The sequence below is a fragment of the Astatotilapia calliptera genome, chromosome 3, assembly GCF_964374335.1.
Source record: "Astatotilapia calliptera chromosome 3, fAstCal68.1, whole genome shotgun sequence".
Lineage (NCBI taxonomy): Eukaryota > Metazoa > Chordata > Actinopteri > Cichliformes > Cichlidae > Astatotilapia > Astatotilapia calliptera.
Window position 1 is genome coordinate 30,480,812 of NC_137424.1, and position 27,231 is coordinate 30,508,042.

Sequence of the window (27,231 nt, forward strand, 5' to 3'; positions counted from 1 at the left end):
TAGTAGCTGAGTCGCCAATCTTCACTGTTTTCAAAGATTCAGGCTGAGAGACGTCACTTAACTGTGCTGCACCTGAAATAATTCAGACAGACTCAGTTTCACACAAATGAAGATCAAAAATTTACACAAGTAAATTTCTTTTACTTACATAAAGAGCAGATCAGGAAAACGTTCACAAAGAACATCTTCATCTTGTCTCCTTCAGTACAGAAGTCCACACCTAATGAAGCAGCAGTATACTTCTCAGATTTAAAAACGCCAGCTTGTCCTACATTTTGCCACATCTGACAGGTCTGATTGGTTCATCACCATCACACTGCAGAACATGATTGGCTCTGTCGAGTAACGTGGCGTAATGAGAGAGATTTAGGTCCCCTTGGCCGCCCCCCTGCCATCAAAGCTGAGGGGTTAAAAGGACTTGACATTCAGCCTTGTGTGTTAAAAAACATCAGAGTGCTAAAACAGAACTTTTTCCTACAGTTTTTCGATCATCTTCATTCGTAATCAAAGACAAATCACAAATGTAAGTGATCAATATGCAGAGAAATGCAGTTTGAGTTTTGGAAATGTCTGTTCTAATGTTTAGAGTTTTGTGTGTAGACATGAGCCATAATCAACCTTTTGTATTCATCTGTTGGACTGAGAAGATAAGAACTGTGTCAACAACCCATCATTATACTTTTGAATGAGTGTCAAACACAGGTTGATGGTTCATGTGGTTTTTCCGGGATTGTATTGAGTAAATTGTGATTGAAAAACACAGTTTTAAAGAGAAATAGTATTTGGATTAAAAGTGAATTTACTAATGAAATCTAAAATGAATGAAACTTGAAGTGAAGAATGATACGGTGTGGCGGAAGATCAGTTGACCTGATTGATTGACCATATATTAGAGAGAGAGAGATGTGTGGCGAATCAGCACTTGACAAAGTCTAAACTGGGATACATGGAGGTGTTGTGGGTCAGTTCTCAGCGATCCTGTGAGATTAACAATTTAGACGATTGGATCGAGAAGAGATGCTCAGAGGGTGCAGACAACATTCTGGACTTGCTCTGATGCCAATTAGCCAGTCATCCATAACACAAAGCAAATCCAGGCATATCTTGAGTATTTTTGAGTATTTTTACTGAGCACATTACATAGTCCAGCTGTGGTTTGTGTATACTGAGGTGTAATAAAGCATTTGATTTTTTTCCCCATGTTTTTTACACTTAATGTTTCAGTTTTTACTTAACTGTGCTGCACCTGAAATGCGATCCACATTCGTATATACGCAGCTAATCAAGTGGTTGACAGGCTATGACAGCGTCCTTATGTGCCAACACCGGTGTTTTAGCTAGCAAAGCGGAGTAGCTGATGTGGAGGGAAGACACGTTAATGACAATGTGTACAACCATTGGAGATGTGAGCAGGACAGACGGAAATTGACGGAAAAATTGTGGACTTTATACCAGTTTTTAAATTGTGTTGATAGACCACGTAAAACCAGAGTTATGATAAAAATATGCAATGTTTTGTTTTCTTCCTGAATACTATCGTTGTTTATATTTACTGCAGGAAGAAACTGTAAAATTGCGTTTTACAAGGAAAATGCATGAAAGCGCTCTCCACCCGTGAGCAAAAACAAAACCAAAAAAACCCGACCCTTTCCTATTAGTGGAAAAATGTACCAATGATATGGCAACATGGCATTTAGTTGTTTAGGAAGGGGGAAGTTTTAGGAGTGACGGCGGTGTTTTGAGATGTGAAAGATTTGCGACGTTTAGCGCAAATCTTGTGTAGTTAGTGTGTAGTGTGGTCAATAGTTTTGTTGTGTGTGTCAGAACAATGAGGCGACTGCTGAATGTTACAGGTGTTACAGGAGTGATACATCTGCTGCTGTCAGGCCTGCAGGTATCAGGCTGTTGTTCTCCTTTATCTCATAGTGGACAGAAATTATTTTTGGAGTGGCACAAATAATTTGTGTGGCAGCAAATTTGATGCAGAACACCTGATTGTTCTGTAAATAGTTTGAAATGTTTATTTAAAAAAATGCCTTGGCTGCATTTTCAGGTAAACAGCTGCAAAACACTTTGTTTGCATAACTCAGTTACTTTTTTGAAGAAGTAACTATAGAATTAATTGACCAACATTGGTCATTATATCCTGTATTTTGCCGACAGAGAGTTACAGGAATCTCTCCCAGACCACAGACTCATAATACAAGTCATATATATATATATATATATATATATATATATATATATATATATATATATATATATATATATATATACACATTACACAAAATTCACGGTTCGGTTCAATACTTTGGTGTCACGGTTCGATATTTTTTCGATACAAAAAAGAATGTTCATGCCTTTTTAATTTGTCATTTATTAAAATTATAAATATATATTTTAACTCAAAGGTACAGTTTTTAAATTTAATGTTGCTGACACAACAAAGTAATAAAAAATAAATAAATCTATCTGATCGAGAAATCACTCATGTTTGGAAAAGAGAGTTTATTACAGAGAAATGGCTCTTTCCAAACTAAAAGCTATACTATACGCTTCTTCTGGGCTATATTCTCAGCAGCATATTAAACATATCAGGTCCCCATAAGGAGAATCATGTGCTAACGGCTGTCTAAATGACTCGGGTAAAGTTTGTAGCATGCGTGCTTGTTGTTTTTGTCTGCTTCCACCTGTCTTCGCACTAGGATGATGTCGGAGTAAATGTGCAGTCATATTCGTTTTGTTCCCTCTAGTGCTGTCAGCGTTAATCTCGTTGAAATGACGTTAACGCCACAACACGGCAAATCTCTGTTAACGAGTTACCGCAGATCGCCCCATGCGTGGGGCTGGACGGCGTCAACACGTTGAGCTAACTGCGCTAACGCAGTAGTTCCCACCAATGTAATTGAGCATTGCGTGGCACATCCAACATACTGTTTTACTTTTGTCTTTGACCCGCTTACCTTCAGGGTCATACGTCACATGAAAACCAAAATAGTTCCAAACGCCAGATCTGGATGAGGGTGGGGGAGGTTCAATTTGCTATGTTGCAAGGAGAGCTTAACTTCTGTCTCGCTAGCTTGCCCTACGCTCAGTGAATCTGCGTTCGACTACTCCGCCTAGGCTGCACTGTCGAGCGCAGATCCACTGAGCGCTCAACACAGACAGCATCATCAGAAGAAAAGTTGATAAAATAAATTTAAAAATTTTTATTGTTCGATATATATGCGTACCGAACCGAAAGCACTGTATCGAACGGTTCAATATCGATACGAGTATCGTTGCACCCCTAATATACAGTGGGGCAAAAAAGTATTTAGTCAGCCACCGATTGTGCAAGTTCCCCCACTTAAAATGATGACAGAGGTCAGTAATTTGCACCAGAGGTACACTTCAACTGTGAGAGACAGAATGTGAAAAAAAAATCCATGAATTCACATTGTAGGATTTGTAAAAAATTTATTCGTAAATCAGGGTGGAAAATAAGTATTTGGTCAATAACAAAAATACAACTCAATACTGTGTAACATAACCTTTCTTGGCAATAACAGAGGTCAAGCGTTTACTATAGGTCTTTACCAGGTTTGCACACACAGTAGCTGGTATTTTGGCCCATTCCTCCATGCAGATCTTCTCGAGAGCAGTGATGTTTTGGGGCTGTCGCCGAGCAACATGGACTTTCAACTCCCGCCACAGATTTTCTATGGGGTTGAGGTCTGGAGACTGGCTAGGCCACTCCAGGACTTTCAAATGCTTCTTACGGAGCCACTCCTTTGTTGCCCGGGTGGTGTGTTTTGGATCATTGTCAGTTGGAAGACCCAGCCTCGTTTCATCTTCAAAGTTCTCACTGATGGAAGGAGGTTTTGGCTCAAAATCTCACGATACATGGCCCCATTCATTCTGTCCTTAACACGGATCAGTTGTCCTGTCCCCTTGGCAGAAAATAGCCCCATAGCATGATGTTTCCACCCCCATGCTTCACAGTAGGTATGGTGTTCTTGGGATGCAACTCAGTATTCTTCATCCTCCAAACATGGCCAAGACCAAAGAGCTTTCGAAGGACATCAGGAAAAGTATTGTAGACCTGCACCAGACTGGGAAGAGTGAATCTACAATAGGCAAGCAGCTTGGTGTGAAATGGAAGACATACAAGACCACTGATAATCTCCCATGATCTGGGGCTCCACGCAAGATCTCATCCCGTGGGGTCAAAATGATCATGAGAACGGTGAGCAAAGATCCCAGAACCACACGGGGGGACCTGGTGAATGACCTGCAGAGAGCTGGGACCAAAGTAACAAAGGTCACCATCAGTAACACACTACAACGGCAGGGAATCAAATCCCGCAGTGCCAGACGTGTTCCGCTGCTGAAGCCAGTGCATGTCCAGGCCCGTCTGAAGTTTGCCAGAGAGCACATGGATGATACAGCAGAGGATTGGGAGAATGTCATGTGGTCAGATGAAACCAAAGTAGAACTTTTTGGCATAAACTCAACTCGTCATGTTTGGAGGAAGAAGAATACTGAGTACTGAGAATACTCCACAGAACCAGCAAAGGTGTACTCTCAGTGGCAAGGGAACAATAATAATAGGAGAACAGCACCACCAAGGCTGGAGACGGAGCAATACTGGAAGAGCATATGGGAGGAGGACGCAACCCATAACGGCAGTGCTCAGTGGCTAGTGGATCTGAGGGCAGACCACAGCGACCTCGCTGAACAGGGTCCAGTAACCATCACAGTGGCAGATATCCAAGAAAGGGTCTCTAGTATGAAGAGTTGGACAGCACCAGGGCCCGACATGGTTCATGCCTACTGGCTAAAGAAGCTGACTGCACTCCACGAGCGTCTGGCAGCACAAATGAACCAGCTGCTAGTTAACGAGAGACACCCGGAATGGCTAACCGAAGGTCGGACGGTCCTGATCCCCAAGGACCCCAAGAAGGGACTGGTCCCCTCCAACTACTGACCAATAACCTGCCTCAGTACTACATGGAAGCTCCTGTCAGGCATCATATCGGCTAAGATGAACAGGCACATGGGTCAATACATGAGCGGGACACAGAAAGGAATTGGCAAAAATACCACAGGCGCAAAACACCATCTACTGGTAGACAGAACAGTCAGCCGAGACTGCAAGACCAGACTGACCAACCTGTGCACTGCCTGGATTGATTACAAGAAGGCCTATGACTCAATGTCCCACAGCTGGATACTGGAATGCCTAGAATTGTACAAGATCAATGGGACCCTAAGAGCCTTCATCAGGAACTCAATGGGGATGTGGCGTACAACATTAGAGACCAACTCCAAGCCCATAGCACAAGTCACCATCAAGTGCGGGATCTACCCAGGAGATGCTCTGTCCCCACTGCTGTTCTGCATAGGCCTGAACCCCCTCAGTGAGATCATTAACAAGACTGGCTACGGATACCGACTACGGAACGGAGCAGTTGTCAGCCACCTCCTGTACATGGATGACATCAAGCTGTATGCCAAGAGTGAATGAGACATCGATTCACTGATCCACACTACCAGGCTATACAGCAATGACATTGGAATGTCGTTCGGACTGGAGAAGTGTAGTCGGATGGTAACAAAGAGAGGGAAGGTAGTCAGAACTGAGGGGATTGAACTACCAGAAGGCAACATTGCAGACATAGAGGACAGTTACAAGTACCTGGGGATCCCGCAGGCAAATGGGAACCATGAAGAGGCCGCTAGAAAGGCTGCAACCACCAAGTACCTGCAGAGGGTCAGGCAAGTCCTGAGGAGTCAGCTGAATGGTGCCTCTGTGCTGTCTTTCAGTCAAGCTTTGTCCAGCCACTGGTAGGATTTCTGGATATCAGCCACCTCCTCTATCTGCCGGTGGTACATACCGTGCAGGGGCCTGTCCTTCCATGATGGTTCCTCGTCTCCCTCCTCTTTCTTGGGTTTCTGCTGCCTGAGGTATTTACTGAGCACTCGGTCAGTTGGGGCCATCTTCCCAATGTATTCTTGGATGTTCGTTGTCTCATCCTGGACTGTGGTGCTGACACTCACCAGTCCCCGGCCCCCTTCCTTCCGCTTAGCGTACAGCCTCAGGGTGCTGGACTTGGGGTGAAACCCTCCATGCATGGTAAGGAGCTTTCTTGTCTTTATGTCAGTGGCTTCTATTTCCTCCTTTGGCCAGCCTATTACCCCAGCAGGGTACCTGATCACGGGCAGGGCGTACGTGTTGATGGACCGGATCTTGTTCTTACCAATCATGGCACCACAAGACGGTCAAAATGGGAGATGCCCCCAAGGCTGGTGGAGAATGACCGAGCTAAGATCCTGTTGGACTTCCAGATACAGACGGACAAAATGGTGGTGGCTAACCAACCGGACATAGTGGTGGTAGACAAACAGAAGAAGACGGCTGTAGTGATCGATGTAGCGGTTCCGAATGACAGCAATATCAGGAAGAAGGAACACGAGAAGCTCGAGAAATACCAAGGGCTCAGAGAAGAGCTCGAGAGGATGTGGAGGCTGAAGGTAACGGTGGGCCCCGTGGTAATCGGAGCACTAGGTGCGGTGACTCCCAAGCTAGGCGAGTGGCTCCAGCAGATCCCGGGAATAACATCGGAGATCTCTGTCCAGAAGAGCGCAGTCCTGGGAACAGCTAAGATACTGCGCAGGACCCTCAAGCTCCCAGGCCTCTGGTAGAGGACCCGAGCTTGAAGGATAAACCGCCCGCAGGGGCGTGCTGGGTGTTTTATATATGAAGAAAGACAGTTGGGTTTTCAAAATTGGAGTTTCATGTAAGTGGGCTAAAGCAGTTAATTAAAAGTAGTCTAACATAAATGTGAATGCTGTAATTTGATTATTTTAATAAACCATGTAACTTGGATGGATTCGATGCTGCCGTGACCACAGTGTACACGTCTAATGTTGCTCACAGTGGTCCAAGAGACCTCTCAGGGAGTTTGTGTGTTTGCTCAGACACATGAAAAATTAGAGGGAACATTTCTGAACATTGCCCCCCACCCCCCAATTTCCTGATTTCTAATGTTTTTATTTTGTCAAATTTAAATTTACGAGATCATGAGACAAATTTAAATGTTTGACTTATGTTTAACATAACATAAGTAAAGATTACATGCAATTTCTAAATGATCGTGTTTATTATCAGGGCAAAAAACCCTACATGATCCTGTGTGAAAAGGTGATTACCCCTAAACCTAATAACTGGTTGGGGAACCCTTAACAGCAACAACTGTATTTATGTGATAACTGGCTGTCATGGTCCTGAGGCTGACTCAGTGTTTGTTTTTTGATTATTAGTATTGTTTGTGTCTGTGAATATCTGTTTGTATTTTAGTGATTTTTTTCTTTTTTCTTTGCCTGTCCTGTGTTACATGTTTCTCATCTAGTCTCCTCCGTGCCTCCTGGTAAAGTCTGTGTCTCCATGCCTATTTTGTGTTTCCTGTTTTACTTTGGTAGTCTTGCGTCCTGGAGAGGCCAAACAGCCACTTCACAAGTGCATGGCACAACATAGAAGAGCCACCTCCACGGGACAAGACTCAGCAGTCCATCTGCATCTAAAGGACACAGGACACTCTTTCGAGGACGCCAATGTTCACATTTTGGACAGAGAAGACAGATGGTTTGAAAGAAGCCATTTATGTCCACTGTGAGCGACCATCTTTGAACAGAGGTGGTGGCTTACGACACCAACTGTCTGCCATCTATAATCCAGTTTTGAGTTCCCTCCCCAGGCACCTTATCACCCACTCACATCCTGGGCCATCTGACATCGAGAAATCACATGATAGGGTGGGGCCAGGTTTCACAATGAGCTCACCCGAAACCCTGGCTGATTGTGACCCACACCTGTTTTCACACCTTGGCTCATGTGATTAGGTCGAGGATCATCAGGGGGTCCTTTGTCCCTCTTTGGGGGGAAACTCCCACTGGGTTTAAATCTGGGACTCTCCACCATTTGACCTTAGAACTGAAGAAGCTTCTTGGATGAGAGGTGAAACGTCTTCAAGTAACTTGAAGAAGTCCAGACGCTTTTCTTTCCAAGCTCCTTAGACTACGATGACCTGGATGACTGAGAACCTTCACAGACATCTTGTGTCCTGTGTTCAGTGGTGTGTTTTGCTTCCCCCTCGTCTCATTAAGTCAGATTGGTCCCAGCTGTGTTTCCCATTCCCTTTTTACTTCCTTGTGTATTTTAGCCCTGTGTTTTCCTCTGCCCTTTGTCATGTCGTACCCTCACAGTGCTGTGTTTTTCCCTTTGTGTTCCTGGCCAATTCTACTCTGAGTTTCTTGTTTTTGGTCATGTGTCAAGTTTAGTTTCATTTTTGATGTTACAGTTTTTTCCCAGCAAATAAAGCTAGAATAGAGCTGTTGAGTTCACCTGTTTGTGTTCGAGTCCTGCACTCCGGTCCTATATTCTATATTGTCTAATGTTGAAATTTTTTTTGATGATCTGAAACATTTAAGTGTGAAGAACATAAAACATTAAAAACTTCTTATTTAATTAACCCACTCCGTGCTAATGATGATTGTGTTCATATCTTTGAGGGAGAGAGAGGTTGGTGGTGATAGGGACTTCCAGCACTGAAGATGTGTTCCACTTTAATGCTCTGTGTTCATTGATATAATGGGAAAAGAAGGACTTCTTGATAGATCCCACAACTTCTCAAAGTTTTAATCCACAGGGAAGGCCTTGGAAGTCTAGAGAAACCGCAATCCACCTGGAAATGATCCAAGCCACTGAATTGCTAACCTCACAGGCTGTTGGAGACCAACCCAGAACACCTCCAGGCATCCCAATTTATGCTGTCTATTCATGTGTAAAGCAGAAGAGTGGACAGGCTTTTGGTCTCAGTGTAGAAACACAGGACCTTATGAGGATCTCTTTGAACCCCCAAAACCAAATTAAAATTATTTCAAATTTTCTGATGTTTGTGTGTTTAGCTCAGAACGTGAGTGCAGTGTGTATACAGTGGTTTGAAAAAGTGCCCGCCCCCTTCCCTTACACAGCACTGTAAAAGACTGATTGCCAGCGAACGCTCGACTGCAGTTGTTGTTGTTGTTAAGGGTGGCCCAACCAGCTATTAGGTTCATTAGGTTATTAGGGGCAAAGGCGTTTTCACACAGGACCATGTAGGTTTTCTGTTCTTATAAATAAACACCTTCATTTGGAAAAGGCAGTTTTTGAAGTTTGTGTTATCTAAAGTTTTTGATGATCTGAAACATTTAAGTGTGACAAACATAAAAAAAAAACATAAAAAATAAAAGAAACCACAGATGGAGTATGTAATTAGCTAAAAGTACTCAAGATATGCCTGGATTTGCTTTGTGTCATGAATGACTGGATCACTGACATAACAGCAAGTCCAGATTGTGGGCAGTCTCCTGCCTCTGAGCATCTCTGCTGAACTTCTGAGATCCAATCTTCTGAACTGTTAACCTCTTAACATCGACAGTTCTGTTACATTTGAACATTCAGTCATATACACTGAACAAAAATATAAACGCAACACTTTTGTTTTTGCTCCCATTCCCCATGGGATGGACGTAGAGACCTAAAATTCATTCCAGATACACAATATAACCATCCCTCCCAAACAGTGGTCACAAATCAGTCCAAATGTGTGGTAGTGGGCACATCTGCTATATTGAGATAATCCATCCCACCTCACAGGTGTGCCACATCAGGATGCTGATCTGACATCATGAGTAGTGCACAGGTGTACCTCAGACTGCCCACAACAAAAGGCCACCCTGGAATGTGCAGTTTTTTGCGCTATTGGGGGTCTGGGGACCCAGAACCGGTCAAGTATCTGGTGTGACCACCATTTGCCTCATGTAGTGCAACACATCGTCGCATGGAGTCTATCAGATTGTCAATTGTGGCCTGTGGAATGTTGGTCCACTCCACTTCAATGGCTGTGCGAGGTTGTTGGATATTCGTGGGAACTGGTACAAGCACATCCCAAACATGCTCAATGGGTGACATGTCCGGTGAGTATGCTGGCCATGCAAGAACTGGGACATTCTCAGCTGCCATCTGCCCTGAACAATGTGAACCATGATTCATCCGTGAAGCGCACACCTCTCCAACGTGCCAGACGCCATCGAATGTGAACATTTGCCCACACAAGTCTGTTACGGCGATGAGCTGGAGTCAGGTCAAGACCCCGATGAGGACGACGGGCATGCAGTTGAGCGTCCCTGAGACGGTTTCTGACAGTTTGTGCAGAAATTGTTTGGTTGTGCAAACCAATTGTTCCAGCAGCTGTCTGGGTGGCTGGTCTCAGACGATCTTGGAGGTGAACCTGCTGGATGTGGAGGTCCTGGGCTGGTGTGGTTACACGAGGTCTGCGGTTGTGAGGCCGGTTGGATGTGCTGCCATATTCTCTGAAACGCCTGTGGAGACGGCTTATGGTTGAGAAATGAACATTCATTGCACGGGCGACAGATCTGGTTGACATTCCTGCTGTCAGCATGCCAATTGCACGCTCCCTCATTGCTTGTGGCATCTGTGGCATTTTGCTGTGAGACAAAACTGCACATTCCAGGGTGGCCTTTTGTTGTGGGCAGTCTGAGGTACACCTGTGCACTACTCATGATGTCAGATCAGCATCCTGATGTGGCACACCTGTGAGGTGGGATGGATTATCTCAATATAGCAGATGTGCCCACTACCACACATTTGGACTGATTTGTGACCACTGTTTGGGAGGGATGGTTATATTGTGTATCTGGAATGAATTTTAGGTCTCTACGTCCATCCCATGGGGAATGGGAGCAGTAACAAAGGTGTTGCGTTTATATTTTTGTTCAGTGTATGAATAAGCTTTGCTTTATATTTCATTCATTTTAGATTTCATTAGAGAATTCACCTTAGCATATTCCTTTATTCCAAATACTTTTTTCTTTTTAAAATTGTGTTTGCCAATCAAAGTTTACTCAATACAATCTCCTTTTTAACGAAATCATGAACTTGAAATGTCAGATATTCAGAGATCAGAATATACTGTGTGCACTCTCATGTAGTCTCTCTCTCTCCTTTCTTCATATTCATATTCAGCACATGAATACAAAAGATTAATTATGGCTCATGTCTACACACAAAACTCTAAACATTAGACATATGCACTACTTAAACTGCATTTCTCTGCATGATCACTTACGTTTTTGATTTATTGTTGATTAAAAAGAAAGATGATTGCCATACTAGTAGATCAGGAAAGGCTCTGTTTTAGCACTCTGAACTTAAAAAAAAACGTTTTTAACACATAAGGCTGAATGTCAAGTCCTTTTACCCCCTCAGCTTTGATGGTAGGGGACCTCAATCTCTCTCTACGCCACGTTACTCGAGAGAGCCAATCATGTTCTGCAGTGTGATGGTGATGAACCAATCAGACCTGTCAGATGTGGCAAAATGTAGGACAAGCTGGCGTTTTTAAATCTGAGAAGTATACTGCTGCTTCATTAGGTGTGGACTTCTCTACTGAAGAAGGAGACAAGATGAAGATGTTCTTTGTGAACGTTTTCCTGATCTGCTCTTTATGTAAGTAAAAGAAATTGACTTGTGTAAACTTTTGATCTTCATTTGTGTGAAACTGAGTCTGTCTGAATTATTTCAGGTGCAGCACAGTTAAGTGACGTCTCTCAGCCTGAATCTTTGAAAACAGTGAAGATTGGCGACTCAGCTACTATTAAATGCTTCATAAAGAGCGCATCAAAGAAAACCGTGTGGTACAAGGTGACTACAGGGAGGAAACTACAGCTGGTGGTAAAAACTAATTCTCAGTATAATGTGAGAGAGTTCAGTGATGAATTTGTTAACCGTTCTTCAGTTAAATTTGACATGACTAACAATCATCTGACCATAAATAAAACATCATGGGAAGATGTTGGAACATACTTCTGTGGAGTCTTACACATAAGTGAGGTTCAGTTTGGGTCAGGAACATTTCTGATGTTGACAGGTATGTTTGGACATGTTTGCATTTCACATAATTTCAATTGAATGTGAACACAGTGCTAACAATCACAGTCCAAATGGTTTGTTTTCCAAGGTGCAAAGACAATCAGCGACTCTGTCGTCCAGCAGCCAGAATCAAAGTCAGTGAGGTCCAGAGACTCTGTGACTCTCAGCTGTTCTGTTCACTCTGCTCAATGCACAGCAGAACTCACTAGTTTCATGTGGCTGAAAAACTCGGATGGTTCTGCTCCAGAGATGATTTATTGCTCTGACAATAAGAACAACATCTCCCAGAGAACTGACAGAGGACGAACTACCTGCGTGTACAACTTTGTCGTCAGGAGCCGGGATGATGCTGGGGTCTACTACTGTGCTGTCAATGCATGTGGACAAATACTGCTTGGAAATGGGACAACAATCAATAATGGTAAGACACTAGCAGTGCATTTTTAAACTTTTTAAGGCAGGGATAGCTCAGTAGATAGAGTGGTGGCCCCATGATCGGAAGGTCGGGGGTTCGACTCCACTGAACAGCTACCCTGAGGTACCCCTGAGCAAGGTACACACTGCACACTACACAGTACACACTACACACTGCTCCCCGGCCGCTGCATTGGTGGCTGCCCACTGCTTCACTGGGTGAATGGGTTAAATGCAGAGGAACTATTTCCCTATGGGGACTAACACGCACACTTTACTTTACACTTTAAGGTTCAACGGTTTTTAAATGTGTTTCTTTAAAGTGTAGTTTCCAGTAGATTAGATCCAAAGACAATAAGTCTGTGAAACTTTGCCAGATTTGTCCTTTTTATCAGAATGTCAGATCTAATTAAACCCTCTAAAAATACCAATATCCCCAAATACAAATTCTGCTTAGAAATGGGACCAAGATTGGTTTTAAGTGTAAGTAACTTTGCAGTAGAAAATCATGCGTTTAAAATTTCCAAAATGCACGTATGATGATTAACTTTTTAAGATCTGTTTTGCTTTTTATTTTATACATTAGAAGTTGCTTTGAACTGAACATCTTATGCCTCCTTCTGTCTGCATTTGTAGACGGCATCAATTATCATGAGACACCAATACCATGCATCATCATCATCATCATCATGGGTGTTTATCTGGTTTTCGCTGTGTTCATGATCAGTAAGAGAAAACGCTACCACTGTACAGTAACCGATGCTGTTGATCTCTATACTGTGTGTTCCACTGAGCATAACACCAATCACTTTGCCTGCTTTTCAGAGTTTAGCTCAGGACTTTCACCTCTGTCCAAGGTATGTGCTGTTTAGTTGAATATTTATATAATCATTACACCATCCTAAGTGGCTCATAATTTTGATTTCATTCACATTATTGTACTTTTTCTCAGGTTCGATGTGAAGAAAACCTCGAAATCAAGAGATCAAATGAACAGAGAGATGGTATCTGGAGTGAATGTGTGTACTCCAGGGTGAAGCTACACTGAACTGAAGCCGTTCCGACTTTGATGCCACATGTCTAGACATGAACTTATTACTGTAGCTTTGAAATGTTTAGGCTGTTCTCTAGCTCTTTCTAACATTATCCTGCTCGATCGGTTTAAAGCCTGCTCTTTTTTTCTTTGTTTTGTTCTAAATAAAATTTTTGTTATCTATTCTGTAAGACAGAGGAATGTGAGATGAAAGCTGACATGTTGATGTAATCTCTTGCTCACTTTCTTTCTCTTTCTGTCATTTTTATATGACAGACCAGTTTTTTTTTTATCAATAATAAGCACAAATCTTGACTTTTAAAGTAAAGCATTTTCATCTTTTCATGCATCGTATCTCAATTTTTTACTGTTAGCACGGAGGGGGTAAATTGGGTGTTTTTAAACTTTTGGTCTGCATCTGTGGCCTTGTGAAGTCTTTCTTCTCTTTGGGGTTGTCTTTTGATCAATTATTAATTAATTCATGTTTAAACTTAAATTTGAGTTCTCATATGGGAATATTTTCAGTTTTGTTAACTAAAATTTTCAAGCTTTTATGTTACAAAACATTGATCAGCAATAACTGCAGGCTGTATCTTTCTTCTTGCTCAACCTGAACTACTTCCAGTTGATATTTTCTGCAGGCAAGTACGTACAAAATGCTTTACAGAAAGGTTCAAAATTATGATTCCCTGACAATTACAGAAGCCCTGAGCAAATTTAAAGTTCATGACAGCAGGTAGTAAACAAATGAGCTTCTATTATGGCTGGTCTCCTGGTGGAAACACACGTTTTCCTATATCCTGCTTAAGGGTATACCTCTCATGGCTGTACACACTACATCACTGGATCTCATTACTGTCAAAAACCAGCCAAGGACTGGTCAGGGATACAAACACAGTCCTATCACTGCCATCTTAACCTTCTGTATCTGTTCATGACTCTGTTTAACTTAAAATATTATATTGATTATAGAAGAAGGGTGTTATCGTTGGTGAGTGTAGGGTTTTTCCAAACATGAACATTTTTGTTGTAAAACATTTTACAGAAAAGATGCTCACTTAAAACATTCATATTAATCTGAAGAGAAAAGAAGGGAGGAATCTACATTTTAATATATTGTCATGTATGATATAAGTCACAACACATTTCTCTGAATTAAAATATTTTTTTTGTTACACTAGTCAGTGTAATTTCTTAACCAATAGCCTTGCTGCCAAATACAAACCTACAGCAAACATCACATAGCAAAGTGTTCTGCAGGACAATTTGTGAAATGGAAAGTATTTCAGTCCAAACATAAAAGTATATCAAAACAGTACATTTGGTTTTCACAGTGCAAGGCAGAGTAAATAACTGAAGACTTATACATGCCATTAGTGAGAAGCTGGTTGTTAAATGTGACAGTCCATGAAAAGCATGCTGGTTTTAAAATCCGAAGGATACAAAAATATGAATTTAGCTTACAAAGAGGTGAAGTTGAGGAAATGTTCTAAACTTCTTTGATTATAGTTTGAATGCTTGTATGCACCACTGAACAGAGATATACTACCTATGAGGGTTGCAAGACATTCGTAATTTGTCATAGCTTGGTCGTATTCCCATGATGAAACTTTGATGTTCTGTTGTCAAGGTTTGAGTGTAGAGTAAATTACAGCGTCTCCATTGGCTTTTACTGTAGGTTGTCTGGGCCTGATACTATTGTGAGCCAAACACACAGATGTATAGACGACTGTATCACCAGTCTGTGAAAAAAGGAATTTCCAATAAATAAATATATAATAAATATAGTCATGTCCTGACGAACAAATTAAAATATGTGAAATAATCTATTGCTGTTTGATGACTGGGATAGGCTGCCATGAGGTGGATGGACTAAGACAAACTCTCACCTGACTGCTTTCATCGGCTGCTTCTGTGGAAAAACAAGCATTAAAAGATACCAATAGTTAGTAGTTACTGCAGAATAACAGAATGTGGATATCATCCTGCATAAAGTTTTACACACCTGCAGATTTCTTCATTCTTGTCTTGCAAAATGTCACTACAAGGAGGAGCGTCACAGTTCCAAGAACCATGTTTGACAGCATCAGTGCAATAACGGTCAGACTCAGTGATATGCCTTCAGTGTCTGCTGTAAACATGATACATGATTTAACATTTAATAAACACACATTTACTGATTTAGACAACACTAATTGCGATTAACTGGATTTAATGTAGAATTTGGCTACTTACTTTTACCACAAGCATTTTGTTTTCTGCACAAATGGGTCAACAAAGTCAGACAGCAGTGAAACAGATAAAGATAAATGAAGTATATGGTATATTTAGATTTTTGTTTTTTTTACCACTTGCTGTGACAACGTGCAAAGTGAAAACCTTATCTCATCTCTGATCTCTTCAAAGCTACCAGATTTTCTTGACAAACACTTACATGAAGAAGATGATCTGCCACTTGACTTGAATGGGTGGTTTGTGGGTTTTTTATTTTTAATGCGTTTAATTAGATCTGACTTTCTGTGGACACCGTACGTACTTCACATTGCCTCAGTTAAAAATAAATACATTTAAAAAACTGAACTGATCGGTTTTTCACCCTCCCATTTATATATGTTAAGGTAAATACTTTAAAAATATTTTTTACAAATAATCAGGTCGCAAAAAAGTTTTTGTAAATTTGGACTTTCTGTTTCAGTGAAGGTTTTCTAACTTTTTAACAATTTGTCAACTGCACTTTGAAGAAAAAATATTTCAATACCTTTGAACTTTAAAGTGAAAGTAAAAACTTTAAAAATGCACTGCTAGTGTCTTACCATTATTGATTGTTGTCCCATTTCCAAGCAGTATTTGTCCACATGTATTGACAGCACAGTAGTAGACCCCAGCGTCATCACGGCTCCTGACGACAAAGTTGTACTCGCAGGTAGTTCGTCCTCTGTCAGTTCTCTGGGAGATGTTGTTCTTATTGTCAAAGCAATAAATCATCTCTGGAGCAGAACCATCCGAGTTTTTCAGCCACATGAAACTAGTGAGTTCTGCTGTGCATTGAGCAGAGTGAACAGAACAGCTGAGAGTCACAGAGTCTCCGGACCTCACTGACTTTGATTCTGGCTGCTGGATGACAGAGTCGCTGATTGTCTTTGCACCTTGGAAAACAAACCATTTGGACTGTGATTGTTAGCATTGTGTTCATATTCAGTTGAAATTATGTGAAATGCAAACATGTCCAAACATACCTGTCAACATCAGAAATGTTCCTGACCCAAACTGAACCTCACTTATGTGTAAGACTCCACAGAAGTATGTTCCAACATCTTCCCATGATGTTTTATTTATGGTCAGATGATTGTTAGTCATGTCAAATTTAACTGAAGAACGGTTAACAAATTCATCACTGAACTCTCTCACATTATAGTAAGAATCAGCTTTTACCACCAGCTGTAGTTTCCTCCCTGTAGTCACCTTGTACCACACAGTTTTCTTTGATGCGCTCTTTACGAAGCATTTAATAGTAGCTGAGTCGCCAATCTTCACTGTTTTCAAAGATTCAGGCTGAGAGACGTCACTTAACTGTGCTGCACCTGAAATAATTCAGACAGACTCAGTTTCACACAAATGAAGATCAAAAGTTTACACAAGTCAATTTCTTTTACTTACATAAAGAGCAGATCAGGAAAACGTTCACAAAGGACATCTTCATCTTGTCTCCTTCTTCAGTACAGCAGTCCACACCTAATGAAGCAGCAGTATACTTCTCAGATTTAAAAACGCCAGCTTGTCCTACATTTTGCCACATCTGACAGGTCTGATTGGTTCATCACCATCACACTGCAGAACATGATTGGCTCTGTCGAGTAAAGTGGCGTAATGAGAGAGATTTAGGTCCCCTTGGCCGTCCCCTGCCATCAAAGCTGAGGGGGTAAAAGGACTTGACATTCAGCCTTCTGAATAGAATAGAATAGAATAAACCTTTATTATCCCATCAAATTTGTTGAAAATTGTGTTGTGTAAACATCAGAGAGCTACAACAGAGCTTTTTCCTCCAGTTTGTTGATCATCTTTATTCTTAGTTAAAGACAAATAAAAAATGTAAGTGATCAATATGCAGAGAAATGCAGTTTAAGTTGTGGAAATGTCTGTTCTAATGTTTAGAGTTTTGTGTGTAGACATGAGCCATAATCAATCTTTTGTATTCATGTGCTGGACTGAGAAGATAAGTGCTGTGTTGCCAATCTGTCATTATACTTGTGAACAGGGTTAAACACAAAATTATGGTTGTGCTCAATAGTAATCAGAAAATATTTGGTTAAAGATAATTATGTTTAAGTTGACAATTTTATATTGTGAAAAACTAATTATTATTTTAAGGACAGGCTGTGCTGAAAGCCTGTGTACAAAATGCCTTCAGACATGTTTGTGTGTGTGTGTGTGTGTGTGTGTGTGTGTGTGTGTGTGAGAGAGAGAGAGAGAGAGAGAGAGAGAGAGAGACTAAATGAGAGTGCACACAGGACATTCTGATCTCCGAATGTCTCAACTTTAAAGTGTATGATTTAGTAAAAAGGGGATTATATTGAGTAAATTGTCACTGAGAAACAGTTTTCAAGAGAAAACGTATTTGGATTAAAAAGGATTACGATAAAGTGAATGTTAAAAATGAAAAGTGAAGCTTATTCAGATATGATTGAATGTTCAAAAGTAACTGAACTGTCCATATTAAAAGACATAATAATAATAAAAAATTTTATTTAAGAAAGCATCTTTCAAAAAACTCAAGGACACTGTACACAAGCAATAACAAATAGATAAACAAATAAATAGGGAAATAGAGAGAGAATGATAAGTTGTGGCTGAGGATCAGTTGACCTGATTGGTTGACTAGATATTAGAGAGAGAGAGGTGGGGCGAGGCTAAACCTGGATGTATGGAGGTGTTGTGGGTCTGTTCCCAGTGGTCCTGTAAGATTAACAATTTAGACGATTGGATCGAGAAGAGATGCTCAGAGAGTGCAGACTACATTCTGGACTTGCTCTGATGCCAATTAGCCAGTCATCCATAACACAAAGCAAATCCAGGCATATTTTGAATATTTTTATGGAGCTACATATTCCAGCTGTGGTTTGTATTTACACAGAGCTGTGACAAAGCATTTGGCCACTACCAGATTTCCTGTTATTTTATATATGTCACACTTTATGTTTCAGTTTTTACTTAACCGTGCCGCACCTGAAATAATTCAGGCAGGATACACTCAGCTTCACACAAATGAAGCAGAATACAGTCACACATAGCAAACCTAGGAGCTCCGCCTTACTTTGAAATCTATTTAACATGCACCATGACAGGACGAATTATTAATTAATTCATGTTTAAACTTAACTTAGAGTTTTTATATGGGAATATTTGCACTTCTGTTAAATTAAACTTTTATGTTTCTTTTGTTTAGGAGCAACAGAAAAACAGGAGCACTAGGAGTCCAGAAACAACAAAAACAAAAAAACTAGGCACAAGAGTCAGGGCCAGCTGCGTGAAAAGTGGCAGCACCGACACAGTTCAGCGGGCCGACTGCGTCGAAAGCCACTGTAGCATAGGTGAAGCAGATCCCGACTCAAGCCACATGGAAACCCGCAACGGTGACACAGGTGTGGATGCCGACTGCTTGGAAAGCGCCAACAGTGAGACTGTCCAGGGCACTGGCCGTGAGGACAGTGGCAGCAGTGATGTTACGTAAATGAAGCAGGTCTGGAGGCTGACCGTGGTGGCAACACAGTTCAGGAGGCAGCCCATGACGATCCTAAGCTGATGGCCAGGAAAGTGGCCAGCGACGGTGAGGTGCAGGCCGTGCTGGACGTGCATGTGCAGGCTTGTCTGGACGAGGACGTGGTCATGGCCGTGGGCTCATGGACAGCTTGGCTAACAGCTGGTATGTAGGACCAGACGAGACGGGACCAGAAGAGGCAGGACCAGACGGTAGCATGGTGTTTGCAGGTGGTGGCACGGAAGCCGTGTATGGTGGCGCTGACGGTGGTGCTGATGGCTGGATGGGCTCGCCTGAGCTCCAAGCAGGAACAGAAAACAACTGGGTGGACTCTCCAGAGCCCCCAGTCAACACTGATGGTGGCGTAGAAGTCACGGATGGCTGAACCGACTTCTTGGAGTCCCCACCAGAGACAGAGAGCTGGAGTAGCTCTCCAGAGCCTCCAGCCGGAACAAATGGTTGGACAGACTCTTTGGAATCCACAGCAGAGACAGATGGCTGGTGAGGCTCACCAGAGCCCCCAGCAGAAACAGAAACAGGGCCAGCAGACACAGGGCAAGCAGGTGCAGAGACCCCTGGCTGAGACAAAGCTGGCTGGAGCTGTGCAGGGCATTTGCTCTCCTCAGGCAATGACAGCAAAATGAAGTCCTCAGCTGGCTGAATAAGCTCAGTAGAGCTTCCGGCAGAGGATGGAGGTGGCTGGAGTGGCTCACCAGAGCCAGCGAGAACAGGCAGTGGGCCACAAAGTGCAGAGGCCCCTGCCTGAGGCGAAGCAGAGCCAGCAGGTGTGGAGAACCCTCCCTGAGCTGGCGGCTTAGGAGGTGGATGAGCAGAAGACTGAGCTAGCAACTGAACTGATGACTCAGGTTGTAACAGAGTAGATGTCTGAACTGGTAACAGCGCTGTTGATTGACTCTTAGCTGCTCTTCTCTGGGGAAGTAAATACTGGATAAATACTTATATTTAAGTTTTTATTGTTTCACAAAAGGTTAGAAATGGAATGTCCACAGTTTAGAGTTTATTTGCAGATGTTTTTTTAAATAAGCTTGGCAGAGGCAAAGAAAAAGCAAAAATAGAAAGAATAAAGAAAAGAATAATGAAATCACGTCAATTCTACTTAATTAACTCTGAGCTAATGATGAGTTTGCAGTGAGGTGGAACACATCTTCAGTGCTGAAAGTCCCTATCTCACCACCAACCTCTCTCACTCCAAAAATAGGAACATAGTGCAGATCAATTAAATGCATCACACTTATATCAGAATATATCAGTTCTCCCTGAGCTGCATCTTCTTAATCTAAATTGCGATGCTGTTGTAGAAACCTACAGTGTATCCAGAAAGTATACAGCGCTTCACTTATTCCACATTTTGCCATTACAGCCTTATTCCAAAATTGATTAAATAAAATGTTCACCTCAAATTTCTACACACCTTACCTCATAAGGACTTGTTGGTGAGGAAGTCTTCCCCCTCACAACGACCAGACTGTGTCTGACCTCGGCTGATGTGAGGAAAACTCTTCACAGAGTTAACCCAGGGAAAGCTGCTGGTCCAAATAACATCCCTTGGAGAGTACTCCGAGAACGTGCAGACCAGCTGACAGATATCTTCACTGACATCTTCTACCTCTCCCTGAGCACTGCTGTCGTCCCAACGTGTCTCAAGACCACCATCATCATTCCTGTGTCAAAGAAGTCTTCAGTGTCCTGCCTCAATGACTACCTTCCAGTTGCACTCACACCCATCATGATGAAATGCTTCAAGAGTCTCCTGATGAGTCACGTTAAGACCAGGCTGCCACCCACACTGGACCCACTGCAGTTCACCTGTCGCCTCAACCGGTCAACAGATGACACCATCGCCACCACTCTACATCTTGCCCTCACCCACCTGGACAATAAAGACACATATGTACAAATGCTGTCCATTGATTTCAGTTCAGCATTCAACAAAATCATTCCTCAGCACCTGATTGGAAAACTGAGCCTGCTGGGCCTGATCACCTCCCTCTGCAACTGGAGTCTGGATCTGTAACAGCATCTCCAACACAGCCACACTGAGCACTGGAGCCTCTCAGGGCTGTGTGCTCAGCCCACTGCTGTTCACTCTGCTGACTCACCACTGTGTAGCAGTGCACAGTTTGAACCACATCATCAATTTTGCTGATGACACGACTGTGGTGGGTCTCATCAGCAAGAACGAGTCAGCATACAGAGACGAGGTGAAACTGCTAACAGACCGGTGTAGAGTCAACAACCTGTCTGTAAATGTGGACAAAACAAAGGAGATGACACTCTTCACCCTGCTGTCTTCTGGAAAGAGGCACCAGAGCATTCATGCCCTCACTGCCAGACTGCGAAACAGCTTCTTCCCCCAGGCAGTGGAGTGTCTAGAAAATTTTTGTTGGTGGGGGCAGATAGGGGCACAGATTTGGAGAAGGGTGGCAGATGTAATTGGCAGATAATGTTAAAAACAATTCTACCAACCGTTAACCATAATTCAATAACCCTGTAAACCTAATAACCGAATGCGCTTTTAACTCCTATTAGAATGAGATTTTAACTACTATGGTGCAAAGTTTTTAGATACTGCGTTGATAAAGTACAAGAGATACAATCAGTCAGTGTTTATTCAGCAAGTAAATACTTTCTATGCTGCCTTATGGTAAACTTTGGTAAAATTGATGTATAAAGAACAACACTGGCTGATGATGACATACAGTCAGCTGGCATGGTGACACTGCCAGTATAACCTGCAGGGCTGGACTGGGACAAAAAAAATTGGGCATTTTCACTACAGACCAGCCCACCAGGTATTAAAGCCATAAAGCCTTTGAATGAAAACAAACGCTGTTGTGACAGTGATGTACACTGTCTTTTTGGTATATGGATGATTTCTATACATTTTACGTTAGATAAAAACTTTGTTCGCAAGATTCAGATAATTATTTAATAAAAGCTAGGTATTTGAAATGAGAATAAAAAAAGAAAAGTATTTCTTGGTGCCCCCCTTTCCCTGTTAATGCCCTACCTGGCCCCCTGGCAACACTTTGCCGCCCCTGCACAGTTACCAGCTGTCAGCTACTTAGAAAAGATCCTGGTGTTATTTGTCTCTCAGAAACAGTTAATAACTTCCCTTCAACTCATTCATGTTAACTAAAAGGTAAACCTGTTTCTACATCACAGCTCTGATGATTCAGTAAGGACATCTCCTGGTTTCATCTTCATGTTTCCCTCTCATCACATATACAAACCGACATCATGACCAGCAGCTTTACAGCTGTGGCTCCAGCAAACATCAGCTGATAGTAGAAATTAATATTAAATAAATTCTAACAACAGCTGATCAAGCTTAAACGTGCTGCTGTTGTTTACCACAACATCCGCTGGTTTCCTGTTTCTGGCGCAAAGTGGGCGATAAACAAACAAGAGAGAAAAGCCGATCAGCTGATCACTGATCAGTTTCATGATTGAAGTAGCAATAGAAGAGGCAGCTGTATAGACAGGATAACTCCAGCTTTGTGTCTTTTTCCATTCTAGCTAAAGTCCGGGACAAACTGCGTCTCTTCTCAGCTCAATACGGAACACGTAAATTTTTCTCTGAATGAGGGACCATTCCATTTTTTAAGGAGCTGTTGGCAACTCTACTAACTAACCTTATGAATGAAATAAAGTTCACTATCAGTAACATCATAGCAACCGAACAGCTGTATAGAAACTCGTCATGCTAGCTCACGCAGTATGAGTTATTGTAACTGACTGTAAAAAGTCAGCACAACGAAAATAAACTGCACCTAAACTTGGTTTATATCTGACCCAGATAGACTGCAGGTCGTAACTTCTTACCTGAAGTTCACCTGACACTTGGACCGGCGGCTGCCTCGGCGCTCTCCTCCTGCTTCACCTTCCCTCATCCACCTGTTGCCTCTGTGGAAGCTCCGCCATAGCCACCACCAAACAACTGAGTTATTTTTACACATCGGCCAGCATCTTGCCAATCCACCACCTCTCATTGTTCATGCCGTTACAAAAAAAGTCATCAGCCCACCATGCAAACGTCTGATGGCTAGTCCAGCTATGTTAACTTGTTAATCTTTCGCCGAAAAAATGTTTTCTGCGGTGCCATCTTTCGTGCTTGGCTCACCTACCTTTGCTAACATGATGCTCATAGTGCAGAAGCCGGTGCTGTATTCACTTACCCTCGGATATCTGAGCTTCACTGTGAAACCATAATCGTACATTTGATATTTCATTAAATTTTATTGTTTTAGCTTCGGGGTGGCACCTGGGGTGGCCAGTCTGGTTGAGCCTGTACCCCCCCAGGCCACCCCGCTGGACACGCCACTGCCCCCAGGCTACACACACACGTATCGTTCTGTTCTGTCTGGTGTTGAACTTTTTTTTTCTTGCAATTTTTGCACCTTGCACATTATGTAGTCACGTGTTTATTGTCTGTTATATGCCATATGTAGTGCCATGGTTTTGGAGGAACGTTGTCTCGTTTCATGGTGTACTTTACCACTACACATGGTTGGAATGACAATAAAACCACTTGACTTGACTTGATCACTACCAGCAGCCATGACTGTCGACATGAGGCAAGCTGGATCCATGCATGCAATGCTGAAAATCAGTCAACTCAAAAATAAATTAACTGTTAACAGTCTTTAAATTGTTTGATTTTATTGTCTGATCAACTTTTTTTTATTAACTTTTTTAGTATTTCCGCAATGATTTATAATGTTTCACAACATTTTTTGGCACATGGCTGTGTATTGTAGAACATGAATAACATTACAACAACAGACGGTGCGTTTTTGAAATTATCATTATTGTTTTAGCTTTAGACAGTTCCTTACCTTATCTGATTATAAAATCTGCTTTTAAATATTGTTTTTAAAGGGATATTTATTCTGTTGACCAAATTCAATTTTCCCCCTTTATTTCCATGCAATACCTGAGGCAACGTTCTTTAACTAGAAATGAAAAAGCAAAAGTCACATCCTCCAGGATTTCATTGAATAATTGAATTTTATCTAACAGTGGAGTGAGTGTGATTGCTATTGTGACAAATGGGACTATTGCTGTGAACCAACAACACGAGGCTGAGAGATCTCAAACCAAGTAACTCTCAGAAGTGTCTGAATCAACAGTTTATTATAACAGTGACACTAATGGATCATTTCTGGATCATCTCTGTGATGAAGAGCCCCTTTACATCAGCCACTGAAATGAAGAAAACTCAGCACGAAACAACAGCAAAGAGTATTACTGAGTATGGATTATAATATATAGGGTCTAACTTACAATACAAAGCACCTTGAGGCATTGTTGTGATTTGGCGCTGTATAAATGGAATCAAATTGAACTGAAAGAGAAGACTTCACAAGGTCACAGATGCAACCTAACAGTTTAATAACACACAATTTATAAACTTACTGCTTACAGTAAAACAGTGAGATATGCTGCATGAAAAGCTGAAAATGCATTTTTTTAAAGGCATGATATGTGTTAATGATAAAAAAGAACTATCATATAGAAACGATGAAAAGAGAGAGAGAGAAAGCAAGCGAAAAATGTCATCAGCGTGTCAGCTTTCCTCTCACATGCCTCTGTCTTACAGAAAAGATGCTAAAATATAAGTAAAATCAGTTAACAAGAAACTTTAGACTTAGAACAAAAAAAACTGGAAAAAAAAGAGCAGGCTTTAAACCGATTGAGCAGAATAATGTTAGGAAGAGCTAGAGAACAGCCTAAACATTTCAAAGCTGCAGTAATAAGTTCATGTCTAGACATGTGGCATCAAAGTCGTAACGGCTTCAGTTCAGTGTAGCTTCACCCTGGAGTACACACATTCACTCCAGATACCATCTCTCTGTTCATTTGATCTCTTGATTTCGAGGTTTTCTTCACCTCTAACCTGAGAAAAAGTACAATAATGTGAATGAAATCAAAATTATGAGCCACTTAGGATGGTGTAATGATTATATAAATATTCAACTAAACAGCACATACCTTGGACAGAGGTGAAAGTCCTGAGCTAAACTCTGAAAAGCAGGCAAAGTGATTGGTGTTATGCTCAGTGGAACACACAGTATAGAGATCAACAGCATCGGTTACTGTACAGTGGTAGCGGTTTCTCTTACTGATCATGAACACAGCAAAAACCAGATAAACACCCATGATGATGATGATGATGATGCATGACAGGGTTCTCTCACGGACACAAAAACTCTCGTGATCATTGATGTCGTCTGGCAATACAGACAGGAGACATTAGAATTTCATTTCAAACCAATTTCTAATGTATGAATTGAAAAAGCAAGAAAGAGGTTATAAAAAGATAATCATCATATGTGTATTTGGGAAATTATGAGTTTTAAACACAAGATTTTCTACTGCAAAAAAATCTTAAGTAAATTATACTCCAAAATTACTTATACCAATCTTGGTCCCATTTCCAAGCAGTATTTGTCCACATGCATTAACAGCACAGTAGTAGACCCCAGCGTCATTCCGGCTCCTGACGACAAAGTTGTACACGCAGGTAGTTCGTCCTCTGTCAGTTCTCTGGGAGATGTTGTTCTTATTGTCAGAGCAATAAATCATCTCTGGAGCAGAACCATCCGAGTTTTTCAGCCACATGAAACTAGTGAGTTCTGCTGTGCATTGAGCAGAGTGAACAGAACAGCTGAGAGTCACAGAGTCTCCGGACCTCACTGACTTTGATTCTGGCTGCTGGCCGACAGAGTCGCTGATTGTCTTTGCACCTTGGAAAACAAACCATTTGGAGTGAGATTGTTAGCACTGTGTTCACATTCAGTTGAAATTATGTGAAATGCAAACATGTCCAAACATACCTGTCAACATCAGAAATGTTCCTGACCCAAACTGAACCTCACTTATGTGTAAGACTCCACAGAAGTATGTTCCAACATCTTCCCATGATGTTTTATTTATGGTCAGATGATTGTTAGTCATGTCAAATTTAACTGAAGAACGGTTAACAAATTCATCACTGAACTCTCTCACATTATAGTAAGAATCAGCTTTTACCACCAGCTGTAGTTTCCTCCCTGTAGTCACCTTGTACCACACGATTTTCTTTGATGCGCTCTTTATGAAGCATTTAATAGTAGCTGAGTCGCCAATCTTCACTGTTTTCAAAGATTCAGGCTGAGAGACGTCACTTAACTGTGCTGCACCTGAAATAATTCAGACAGACTCAGTTTCACACAAATGAAGATCAAAAGTTTACACAAGTCAATTTATTTTACTTACATAATGAGCAGATCAGGAAAACGTTCACAAAGAACATCTTCATCTTGTCTCCTTCTTCAGTACAGAAGTCCACACCTAATGAAGCAGCAGTATACTTCTCAGATTTAAAAACGCCAGCTTGTCCTACATTTTGCCACATCTGACAGGTCTGATTGGTTCATCACCATCACACTGCAGAACATGATTGGCTCTGTCGCGTAACGTGGCGTAGCGAGAGACTGAGGCCTGGCCGCCCCCTGCCATCAAAGCTGAGGGGGTAAAAGGACTTGACATTCAGCCTTATGTGTTAAAAATGTGTTAATAAAAAGTGGTAAAACAGAGCTTTTTCCTATAGTTTGGTCATCATCTTCATTTGTAATCAAGGACAAATAAAAAATGTAAGTGATCAATATGCAGAGAAATGCAGTTTAAATTGTGGAAATGTCTGTTCTAATGTTTAGAGTTTTGTGTGTAGACATGAGCCATAATCAACCTTTTGTTCGTTGGACTGAGAAGATAAGGACTGTGTCACTAACCAGTCAATATACTTTTGAACAACAAAAACAATGTTAAATGTTGTAAACGTCAAACACTCAATTGTCAGTTCATTGTCATTGTGCTGACAGTTAAATGTGCTCAATACTAATTAAAAAATAATCAGTTAACGTTAATTATGTTTAGGTTGACAATTTTAATATTGTGAAAAAAAATGACTTTAAAGACAGGTTTAATCCAGGCTGCGCTGAAAACCTATGTAGAAAATGTCTTGAGAGATATGAGTGTGCGAATGTGTGT

The 27,231-nt window shown here is 41.6% G+C and overlaps 1 protein-coding gene and 1 long non-coding RNA gene across 3 annotated transcripts; one reads left to right on the top strand and one right to left on the bottom strand.

Moving 5' to 3' along the window:
• Positions 1-12,619: 12,619 nt before the first annotated feature.
• Positions 12,620-13,770, top strand: LOC145426230 (uncharacterized). Its single transcript, XR_013906955.1, has 2 exons — positions 12,620-13,245; positions 13,341-13,770. It is a non-coding gene; the product is annotated as an uncharacterized LOC145426230 (long non-coding RNA).
• A 10,804-nt stretch (positions 13,771-24,574) lies between these two features.
• On the bottom strand, positions 24,575-26,380 carry LOC113018464 (uncharacterized). Of its 2 annotated transcripts, XM_080299824.1 has the most exons (4): positions 25,620-26,380; positions 25,323-25,430; positions 25,192-25,223; positions 24,575-25,096 (listed from the first exon to the last, which is right to left on the bottom strand). In XM_080299824.1, exons 1-4 carry the CDS (start codon positions 25,819-25,821, stop codon positions 25,001-25,003), a joined length of 438 nt encoding a protein of 145 aa, XP_080155950.1. In that variant the 5' UTR covers positions 25,822-26,380; the 3' UTR covers positions 24,575-25,000. The 2 variants fall into 2 exon arrangements, with proteins under 2 accessions (XP_080155950.1, XP_080155949.1); XM_080299823.1 differs by having other exon boundaries at positions 25,192-25,430.
• Positions 26,381-27,231: the final 851 nt, after the last annotated feature.